Genomic DNA, 12,069 nt, shown 5'->3' with positions numbered 1-12,069 from the left:
TCTAATGTCCGTCCATTGCAAATACCGATGATGTCAAAGTGTCTCCAGCCTATTTCCTTACAATGTAGCATATCCCACATAGGGGCTTTACTCATCTTACTCAAAATACTGTTCTTCTAGGCTTTTCAAGAAAGTTCTGACTTTGGTACTGACTTCCTCTGAACTTCAGAAGGGAGCTAAAGTTATGCCGATTACCTAAAATGTTGTTCTTACTATATTTGCCTCCAAAAAAACATAGACAGCAATATGTTACAATTTACAGAATACACTTATGTACAATGCCGCACAGACATCCACTAGAAATGGCAACTATATGTTCTCACAGCGCATATTAATTAGTCCTGACAACATAAATGACTCAATACATGAGAGAAAAAGTTGAAATGAATAATATTAGACGGTTACACCGAGGAGTGAGACTCTGTCGCTATGGAATTTCACAGTTTGGTGCGTATTTCCCTTACTTTCCATAAGGACGTCCACTCACCGTGCAGTAAGCAATCGCGAGACTTTTACTTATTGTGAGCATCACCGGAGAGATTTTAAATCACGACGGAGGGTTCACTAAAACATAAAACTTAACTGTACAGATGAAACTCTGCACTTTTTTTTACATGAGTGTATTGAAATCTAATTCTAGATAGATGATTTAAAATATTAGCCGACCAATCTTGTTCTATTCAGTAGGGCTAACATGGCTCAGCATGATGAAGAATAGGTTAAGACTAGAGATGAGCAAGTATAGTCGCTAAGGCACATTACTCGAGCGAGTAGTGCCTTAGCCAAGTATCTCCCCGCTCGTCTCTAAAGATTCGGGGGCCGCTGCGGGTGACAGGTGAGTTGCAGCGGGGAGCTTGTAGCTTTTTGCATATGTAAGATGGGAAAACTCCTTATAGAGAAATTTTGGGACTTTTTCTATTGGATTTTCTCTGTTGATGACTGACAGGGGCCTGCCGCTTGGATACTCGCCGAACAGCTGGTTCCTGTTGCCGCTGTCACTGTGGGCAACACAGGAAGCAGATTGCGTTGACAGTGACCCCGGTTGGTATTTCAGGCACAGTGGCCCAAGTTAAATTTAATAGAAGCTGTGCTGCAGTACCAACCTAGGCCACTGCACTATGGTCAGCTCTTTCTGCTTCCTGAATTGGTGGGAATCTGAGCGCGGTGGATCCCCGTCGATCATCTACTGATAACCTGTTTGTCATCAATAGAAAAAAAAAATTAAAAAATCCCAGAATATCCCTTTAAAATTAGTGGTCTACAAAACAAATACTCCAGAGGCACTGATTGGTGAGGTGATTTCATGCAGTGTAAGCACTGGTTCCTGTAATATAGAATGGAATTAGAATCAATTTTAATATACCAGCTATCCAAGCTTGGACTGGCCCACAAGAGAACAGGTGAATGCCCCAGTGGGTTTTGAGCCAAGAGTGGGCTCCAATCCCCAGCACACGACACTGTACACCCATGACAATACATACTGATGGGCAGAGTACAGCATCTTAGATAGGTAATATTTGCATGCAACTGTTCACTGCAGCCCCAAAACAAATTTTACTGGTGGGTCCTAGGCATCCCAGTCTGACACTGCACTTCAACCGCCTACCTATTAAAAGACGGTAGCTGCTCTGGAGCCCTAAATAGAAAGAAACCCAAGTCAGGTTCTCCTACTTGTCCATAGATTCAGTAACTCTACACAAAGCCCCCTTATCCATATTTAAAAATACGAGAAGAGGAAAAATACACAAGGATGTCAAGTCTTTCAATGCTCTGCAAGAGACCAATGGCAGGATCAACAAGCACCACATATGGCGATGAAATGGTAAACTGAACCACATGGAGTTTGAAAAAGATATCAGCTCATAGCCACCTATCTTGGGATATGAGTTACTAACACAGGAAATCATGGACAAATACATAGAGGAAGGAAGATGTCGAGCCAAATCTTAGGTAACTCCAAAAGTTCAGGAAGTGTATCCTCTCTTCTTAAGGAGAGCACCTAGAAGGTGTACGAAGACACCTAGGAGGTGAGTGAGGAGGCTTATAAGGCCATGCATGCTCCTCTGGGAAATATATGCAAGTAAGGAAGATGAAACAAGAGTTCAAAAAAGATTGTTCTCCAGCATCAGGATAAAAGAATAAACTTTATTTCATGTAAGGGATTAAAAAGTAGGTATGTACAGTATATCCATAAAAATAATGTGTCAAGTTTGAAACGCGTAAGCATTGTTTTTATGCATGTACACCCACTGGTGTAACTATAGGGGATGCAGTTGCTCCCGGGCCCAGGAGCCTTAGGGGGCCCATAAGGCCCCTCTTCTCCATATAGGGAACTAAGTACTATGAATAAAGTATTATAGTTGGAGGCCCTGTTACAAGTACTACATGAGCTTCAAGTTACGCCCCTGTGTACACCCCTACTTTTTTTTAGTCCCTGGCATGAATTAAAATGGGTTTTTTTCATCCTGATATTGAAGAACAATTTTTTTGAGCACTTGGAGTTGGCCCCACTCTTTTCTTTCAAGGATATAAGCTGTAACTAGTATTAATAATTCATTAATTGTACCAGTACCATTTAATTAAAAAATGTTCAAAAGTAACAAATGCATCCAATTAAGTAGTTTCTACTCATTTAGTGCGAGTTCAACATCTAAAGCAATAGTAGTAATGGTTGGTAGGGGGCCGGCTCGACTAATCTGTGACACAAGAATGTACTCGGCTTAATGAGCAATGCATGTGTCGGACAGAAGAAGGGAGTTACTACATGGGGTTATTATAGGGCCCATAACGTATTCAGCTCTGTGCATGGCAGATGTGACTAGGAAGCCCCAATATCTGTAGCGCACATGGACAGCGATATAATACAACAGGCAGTGAACTGTTCCCGTGATTGCATTAGAAAAGAATCTGGTGATGTATGCATTGGCTCGGAGATCCTCGAAGGAACCAGAGGGCTGAGAACCATGTAAACACTTGAGGGTGTTAACCCCCAGACTAATTAATTTAATAGGCACGCCTGCATAAAATGTAATGATACTGGGAACAGGAATATTTTTTCCACATATCAAAAGAGATGTATGTAAGTACAACACAAACATTGCAATGGTCTAGCCCATAGTAACCAATCAGATTACAACTGCTATTAAATTAAGCAAGGCTGGAAAAGACGTGAAAGGGGTTGTACATGATTGGAAAAACATAACTGCTTTTTTCCAAAAACAGCACCACACTTGCCCACAGGTTGTGCATGGTATTACAGCTTAGCCCAAATCAGTTCAATGGAGATGAGCAGCAATACCAACTCCAAACTATGGACAGCTGTGGTGCTGTTTCAGGAAGAAAGCAGACATATTTTTCTGATCCTGTACAACAACTTGATTAATTGCTATAAACAACAATACAAACATCCTTAGCGGCTGGGCATTATCTGCACATCAGATATCAGTCACGGACATCTACACAACTGGTGTCTTAGGGTACATTGGGTCAGGAAATGTATCATTTCACCTTGGGAAGAGCCCTAGTAGGTGTGAGGAGACTAGGTAGGCCATCCATCCTCCTCTGAGAAGTGTGCAAATGAAAGAATAGTTCTGCCGCACCACCTATTGGAAGGCAGCATTCCTGCAAGTCAGGGTTCTTTCACACGAGCGCATAAATGGTGCGTCTCTACGGGTGACCGATATATGTGACCATCTGTGACATTGAGTTCAAATGCACACGGGTGAATATACGGAGCGTAAAAACGGTGAATGGTGAAAAATGGAACATACGTGACCGAAATACACACCAAGACATGTACGTTGGGCAAAAAGATAGCTCTGGAACTATGTTTTGGCCAATATACACCGGCGGGACCCATAGACTTCTATGGGAGCTAGAAAAAAAGGGAGGGGGAGGCTGTGAAAAGCTTACAGGTGCCTATATGTAGGCATTAGAAGTCATTCCAGGAAATTAAGCCGAGCGAGGGTTTTTCCGGGGTGCGATGTATTTTTCCGCTAAAAACCTCGCTCACTGGTCTTGTGAATGGGCGAGAAAATGCTAATTACCCTGGCGGAAAAATATCCTTTAACGCAATTTTACAGCGCCGGCGAGAAAACGTAAGAACGTATACGCTCGTGTGAAAGAGCCCTCAATGTCAGACTCTTTAACAAGCCTTGTAACAATGACTGGGATCACACAGATGCTCACACTTCCCAGTCATTGTTACAAGACTTGTTAAAAAGCCTTGACATTGACTTGCAAAAATGCTGCCTTCCAATAGGTGGCGCAGTAAAGGTATTGTTCCATCTTCCCATTATTGTACTTTCACATGGGGCGGTTTGGCTGCGGTAAAAGTGTATCAAATTAAAAAAAAATTGTGTGTTTTTGCAATAAGACATAAACACCCTAACTCTTCAATGTAGACTCCTGCCAAGGGAGTATATATCATGGAAGTAGAATTTGTAGTTCCTATTGAACATGCAGCCCCAGTTCAATCTGGCCCTGCCTCCCATTTCCATGGGCATTCCACCCCTGCACCAATCTCAGCATCTCCAAAAAATCACAAAGTATTGTTAAAAAGTAAGGGGGACTTGGCTCAACATTTGGACTGCAATTCAAGCCAGTGGGGAGAGGCAAACACGTGGCGAGCACTGTCCTGATAAGATATAGGGTATTGTGCACCAGCGCCAACTTCAGCATGTACCATTACATTACCATTTTGTAAACGCAACTGTTTGATTTGTCACCACAATATTTGAAATTTTTTGAAAAAGACACAACCACCAAGACAAATGTTTCTAAGGACACTAAACACTAAGGCATTTCCCTTTGCTTCAGTTACATTATTTATTATTAGTCATATCTTACAAGTGTGGTGCTTCTGAATGCATGACCAACACCTACAAGGGAGGGCACTATCATTCCAATTCACTCAGTAGATAGTTGACCTTAGATGTATGGTCAAGAGCCGGTAGAAATCAGAGCAACCACCCCTTCATTCTGGACTAAAAAGGTTCCTTGCTGCCGATACCACGCTATGGGGACATATCTTATGTACATATTACTGCCATGTCTCCTGAAGTCCCTCTACACAACAGTTAACGAACATGTGAAATTAACATATATTAAAGGGAACCTGTTGCCTCCCTAAACCACCATAAATTAACTTATGGTGCTGTTAAGGGAGCCGAGGAAGTGTATTTTTTATACTCATCTGCTCTCCCGATCCTGCACGGTCACCTGCTGAAGTCTGCATGTGGCAAGGAAATCGGACTCTTTTTAGATTGCCGTGTACGCACTCTCCCATAGAAGTTTATGGTAGAGTCCGATTTTTGTGCCATGCACAATCTTCACCAGCTGGGAGTGCAGGATCGGGAGAGCGGGTGAGCATAATAAAATACATCTCCAGATCTCCTTAGCCTTCCCTAACAGCACCATAACTTAGTTGACGGCGCAGTTGGAAGGTGACAGGTTTCCTTTAAAGGAGACATTTCCTCATATCAGTGGGACAAACCAAATAGATTTCCAGCCACGGCGTTGTTGACCCCAGCTATGTCTTCCTTCTACTCCTTCCTGTTCTTTGTTTTAGTGTGAATGTGTCAAGTGGGCAGTTCCAACCACTCAGTGTCAATCAAGACTTACATCACCCATTGACAGTGAGGACCACCCAACTAACATATTCACAGCTCTGGGAACTGAAATGAAGAAGAGTCTTTATGGAGGAATAGGAGGGAGTAGAGGGAAAAGAGAGACATCGTTTGAGTAAGCAGAGCCGTGGCTGAAAAGTAATACAACTGGCCCTGCTGACATGAAAGATCCTCTTTAAAAGGTTTTTGACATTGAATGAAATCATATAGTACACCAATGAGGATTGGAAATGAGAAATTATACCATGGAAATCTACTTCCAGTCACCCATCTGACAACTGGCACCTGTTTGCTAGGAGCGATAACTGCCACTAGCTGCTACAATGTAGAAGCAATACCTTAGGGGTTGTCAACTATTAATGGCCTATAAACAATTAATAGTAGATCAGTGGGGGTCTGCCGTTCAGGAACTATGCCAATCAAGCAGATCACAGAGCCAGTGTGCTTGTGTACTGAGCTGATTACTGCAGGAAGCAGACAGCTCAGTTCCCACTGCAGTGGCCAGGCTTGGTATTGCAGTCCAAGTTCCCATTCAACTGAAATGAATGGGAACTTCGACTACAATACCAAGCCTGGCCACTGCAGTAAGAATGGAGCTATCTGCTCCCTGCAAAAAACAGTTCTGCATCCGAATGCCATGGCCCAGAGAAAAGATGATCAGTGGCGCTCTTCCACTGACTTGCTATTGATGGCCTATCCTGAGGATAGGCCATCAATAATTTACAACTGGACAACCCCTTTAACATTGAATACACAAGTACAGGTTTTACAATTGAGCCAAAATACATATAAACAGTATGTGAAATCCTGTTTTCAGTTATTACCAACACTAGTAGCAGCATGTCAACTAGTACAAGGGTGTAAAACATACTGCTAGTTTTAGACATTTATATAGTTGTTCAGAACTATCAAAGAGTTGCCAATGTCTACTATATTGCATCACATGATTTGCAACATACTGTGAGCCAATGGTGTAACCTGGAAGTAACACTCACTTAGACAGGACATATTACAATTAGCATTCATTGCTTTTGGTACTTAGTATTATTTGGTTAAAAGCACCCAATTATTAAGGTTGGCACTGCTCTCCTCCAGGTACACAACATATTAGAGTATTCAGTTCTCATGTACTTATTGCAACCCAATGCATTTGATCATAAATAAGGGTTAATTCTTGCCGATTGGGAAGGAGTAGGAACAACCGCCCAATCATGACTGCATCAGAAACCATATCGGTGACTCATGGCTGCTCAATCTGTGAACCTTTGCAGGAGATCATCTCTGTGTAGATTTCCTCCCTCTCTGAACCGATCACAGCCAGGAAACTCAATGAGGTCTGCCTCTCCTAGAGCACATACGGCCGTGCGGGGTCGATGTGACTGAAAACCTGAGAAATCAGTGGAAACTCCAGTCCCCACAGACCTGTAGGGCCGTCGTGTAGAGTACATTTGACGTACATGGACGGGGGCTCTTCTGCGACACCATTTCTTGTGCGCTTTCCTAGAACCCCAGATAATAAACCCGAGCAAAAGCAGCAAAGCATTGAGGGCTAGTAGCCCCAAGGCTAACATTTGGTAATTTAGTACAGGTCGCTCATCTTCTGAAGGTAAAGTCACAAGCCCTACGCAATGTTCCCTAGGGGCCACCGGACAAGCTCGACCATTAATTATACTCTCAATACACACCAAATATGGAGTATCTCCTGTGAGCTCCAGCAAAGTTAAAGATTCGGCATGACCCCGAGGATAGATAAAACGCTGAAAACGACCACTCTGCCCAAAACGCTCATACAGCACCCTGAATAAGACTTGTCCATGGGTATGAGTGACTGAGGTTCGCCAACGTACACGAGCTGTGCTACTGCCTACAGATTCCACCGAGAGATTCACTAGATGCAGCTTATTAAATTCACATGGGTCAGAGAGGCCTAAGGGAGCAAACTGATGCAGTGTTTCACTGTGGCCAGGATGAACCGAATCAAATGATGGCTGCAAAGAGTCAAGCGGACTTTGATGCAAGGTCTCTACTATGGACACCTCCTGGCTCGATTCAGGATTCAAATCCCTACTAGGTGTCATGTCAAATGCTGACGGCAAAGTGCCAGTGGTCTCCAAGTCCTTTGCTTCGAAGGGAGGTTCTTTGGTCTCATGGGGCTGCTCATAGAAATGTTCAGCTGTAGGAATACTATGAGGCAACTTGTAGGATGTTGGGATTTGAGCCTCAACTTGCTTGAGATGTAATTGTGTTAATGACTCAGTTGCAGTCTGGAATGTATTAGGATTTTGCTTCTGAGACTCTGGATCCAGTTGGCCGGGGTTCATCAAGTCTTGATTAGCTCCATAAGGATTCCTTGATCCAACAGAAGTTTTTATATTTCGCTTTTTATCCGTTTGTGGTATATTTTGACGTCTAGTACCCCCTTCCCTTTTTGTGTTTAGAGGTCCCTTTGTGCCCGCCACCTTTTGCACAGACACTAGGGTTTGGAGCAAAGTGGAACCTCTTGATGGGAGTGTCGATTTAGGAGGTACTAAATGAAGCTTGGAAACGGTTTTCATTGTCTGGTCTAAAGGTTCAATACTTGTATCACTCATCCTCTGGTTTGTAGAATGATGCAAAACTAAACCATCTTCTTGTATGGTGGTAGCCAGTCCTGGAGGTGTGGTGCTGAGTGTGCAACCTCCTACTCCCTCTAAAAAGGTATCATTAAGGTAGTCCAAATATTTCCCTGCAACTTCCCAAGGCTCCATGCACTGCACAAACACCGTTAACATGCGGCTACGTGAATGCAGGGTCCCAAGAATCCAGTGCTTAAGTCCCAATAAGTGACAGTTACAGTTCCATGGATTTGCATCCAGCTGTAACCGGTAAAGAGTTGGATTTCCAGAAAAAATATCCCCAGGCAGAAAACTCAACATATTATGCTGCAAATCCAACACCCTTAGCCGATTTAGTCCATTAAAAGTTCCAGGGTGCAATTTTGACAGGGCATTCCGGCTCAGGTTCAGCACTTCCAAACTTTGCAACGATGCCAAGAGGCCTTCAGGAAGCTGGGACAGTGAGTTGCCATCCAGTTGCAGCTCCTGCAGCATGCCAAGTCCTTGCAGAGCCTTGCTATGTAGTGTAGAAATCCTGTTGGAGTTGAGAATGAGCTTGGAAAGCCTTTGTAATCCATTGAAAACACCTGGTCCCAGTTGCTGTAGGTCATTTCCAGCCATGGTTAATGTGCTTAGAGAGCGCAATGGCAAAAATATAGGATATCGCAAAGAATTCAAGGGGTTTCCCGACAGGCTCAATAGACGCAGTTTCACAAGTCCTACAAAGGCATTTTTACTGATATTGCTAATTTTGTTGTTTTCCAGATGCAGGTAAAGCAGATTAGAGAGACCCATGAAAGGAGAACCATGCAGTATCTGGATGTTATTACTGTCCAGTCGTAGCTTAACGAGTGACGCCAAGTTAGCTAGACTAGTACGGCTGACGTTGTGAAGCCGGTTGCTGTTCACATTCAGGACTTTAAGCTTCTTAAGTGGCAACAAAGCATTAGTAGTAAGTGTAGGAAGCAAATTGTTGCCAAGGTACAGTTCTTCCAGGTGAGTGAGCTGCTCGAATGCCTTGGGATGAATGAACTGTATCTGATTGTACTGCAGGTCAAGCCTCTGTAAGTTATAATAATTAGAAAAGTCTATGGCACTTATGTTGGCGATAAAGTTTCCTCCCAAGCTGAAGGTTTTAATGGCAGCGGAGCCAACAAAGTGACTAGATGTCGGAACTGATAATAGCCCCCTGTTGGAGCATAATATATGTTGTGGATGTTGACAATCACATGGTTCTGGGCACTTCTCCACACTCCAACAAGCAGCGGAAGTCACCAATGCCACCAACAATATAGCCTTCTCCATCTCACCTGGGTCTTTGTATAAATTATCCCAGTGCTAAGCATCCCCTCCCAGTATTCAGGCTTAGAAAATCCCTTCTGGGACTGGAGACATTCAGCTGAAGGTTTGCACTGGAGCTCCTATTTCCTAACATCTTGTTAACTCTTACATTACGGCTTGGTTCATTTTCAAAGGTAGCAAGATGAAAACTAAATGGAGATGGCAAACATAAGTCATTTGGAACTCACGGTGCTATGCAAAATTCCTCTTCTGGGCTTCATTTGCTGATGTCCACCCTCTTGTGGGGTGTCCAGATGTGACGGGATGGTATAGAAGATCTGCAGCTCATTAGCAGTCACTCATAGATCCATAGGAACCTGAAAGTTTTACAGTTGGTCTAGAAGTCATCCCAAGTTTGCACAGCTTGCTGTAAAAAGTTCAGTGAAGCAGCCAGGTGTCTGTCCTTGGCACAACTTTTACAGTATCCTCTTCTTGAGTTAAGCTTGGCGATATCCAAGGTGCAAGTCTGGTGTAGTGCGAAGCCGAAAAGTTTTGTGCAGTTGTAGGAAGAGGAGGAAATACGTGCTTCCCACACTGACTCCCTGGAGATTGTTAGCAAGGAAAGAGGATCCTAGTGAGGCAGCTCAGAGCTGCTGGTGGGAGGAGGAAACATCCAGCACATGTTAGATAGAAGGAGAGCACTCACTGACTCTAATAGGGAAACAAAGGGGGAGCCTGAGCCAAAGCCAAATGATCTACTCCGTCTGAACAGTCACCCCCCCCCCCCCCCCACCACCACCACCACCACCAACAATCCTTGCAGCTATTGTACTGCTACATATTGATTTCATTAAAATATTTCCATTCAGATCTAAATACTACCTTAAAGACACAAAAGAAAGTGAACTGGAAGACTTCTGCCCTTCCTTCACTTTACTGTACTTCCCACTTTAGCCTGACAGACTCTTAGCTTGCTGTTATACTGCAAATACCCAAAGTGACCAAGTACTTGTATATCAGAGGTTCCCAAAGTGGTCTATATGGACCCCAGGGGTCGAATTTGAGTTGCTGCGGGTCCATGTCAGCAAGAAGACCTTTTGGGGGGTGCATGAGATGTAAATGGGGGTCTATGTGACCGGACCCCATTTAGGCAGGTCATCATCAACATTTAGGCGTTCTGTAAATGACATAATCCACCTTACACAGATTGTACATAATACTTATAATAGACATAGAAATTACTCACCTCTTTGATATTTCATAAAATTGTTTATGTAGAGTTCACGCTAAACTTCTTGGGCTGAGGGGGTAGACAAAACAGACCCGCGCAGCAGCTAATTTACCTATAAAGGTTCTAACGCACATCGTTTTCGTGTGATCCACCAGAGCCCAAGAAGTTTTGCGTGAACTATACCTATCTGCTTTGTGGTGTGCTATGTATATCTGCAAGTGTTTACAAGTTTTCATACCGGCAACAGAAAGAAATCGAAGAGGATTTCAAGTCAAAATCCACACCAATGGTGCGTAAACATATACTAAGGCTGGGTCTACACAGTACTAATATGTTGTGGAATGTTCGCATTGGACATTCTAGAGGAGATCAGCAGCGGAAAGTCTTTCTTAAAACCCGCTCCATTTGCTGTGGGTTGTGAAAAAGTTTTTTTTGGATATTTTTTTTTGCAGAATTCACCCCCTCATTGAGAAAAGCTGAATTCCGTAGTGGAAACGGCAATAAAATTGACATGCTGTGGAATTAAATTCCGCACTGCATGTCAATTTCCACACGGGTTTTGTGCGTATTTTTTCCGCAGCTTGTAGACACGATTTTCAAAAATCTTATCCACTTTGCTACAACCGTAAATGCCGCAGAATTCAGTACGAAGGGTCTGCTGGAAATTCCGTGGCCAATCTGCCCCGTGTGGATCCAGCCTAAAGGGTTTTTTTCAGGCAGCGCCTGTCAGGATACACCAGTGTCAGAGCAGAAGCACTGCTCTGACCCCGGTGTAGTGGCTGGCACTTGTAATTGCAGGCGCAGTTCCCATTGATTCTAATGAGTAATTCCCTGGTGGGTTCTCGCAGCACATCTGAGCACTACGGCACCCCGCTTGGGAATCAATCATCTAGAGCAGTGTTTCTCAACTCCAGTCCTCAGGACCCCAAAACAGGCCATGTCTTCAGGATTTCCTTAGTATTGCACAGATGATGTAATTATTGTCAGTGCCTCAGACATTGCTACCAGTGATCTTACTATAGGCCATCTTGAAAACATGACCTGTTGGGGGTCCTGAGGACTGGAGTTGAGAAACACTGATCTAGAGGATAATTGGCCAGTTTAACTGCACAAAGCAATCAACAATAATAGTAGAATTTGTGGATGAAAAGAATTGGCAAGCTATACATACAAATTTGGGGTCTTTGATAAATTGTTTTATATTCTAAATGGCTATCACAAGACTTTTTCCACAGGCTTTTCTTTTAAAAACATATATGATGGTTGTAATGTAAAGGTCCATTTCATGGCCATCACTTTTAGAGATCGATTGTTTATTTGAGGTTTAAGATGGCCA

At 43.3% G+C, this 12,069-nt stretch overlaps 1 protein-coding gene across 1 annotated transcript; it reads right to left on the bottom strand.

Moving 5' to 3' along the window:
• Positions 1-6,185: 6,185 nt before the first annotated feature.
• Positions 6,186-10,097, bottom strand: TRIL (TLR4 interactor with leucine rich repeats). The gene has a single exon (XM_066584938.1). The coding sequence runs from the start codon at positions 9,524-9,526 to the stop codon at positions 6,878-6,880; it is 2,649 nt and encodes an 882-aa protein (XP_066441035.1). The 5' UTR covers positions 9,527-10,097; the 3' UTR covers positions 6,186-6,877.
• Positions 10,098-12,069: the final 1,972 nt, after the last annotated feature.

The sequence above is a fragment of the Eleutherodactylus coqui genome, chromosome 12 (assembly GCF_035609145.1).
Source record: "Eleutherodactylus coqui strain aEleCoq1 chromosome 12, aEleCoq1.hap1, whole genome shotgun sequence".
Classification (NCBI taxonomy): Eukaryota; Metazoa; Chordata; class Amphibia; order Anura; family Eleutherodactylidae; genus Eleutherodactylus; species Eleutherodactylus coqui.
Note: the sequence above shows the minus strand (reverse complement) of the source record. Positions and strands in the feature narration are given on the sequence as shown.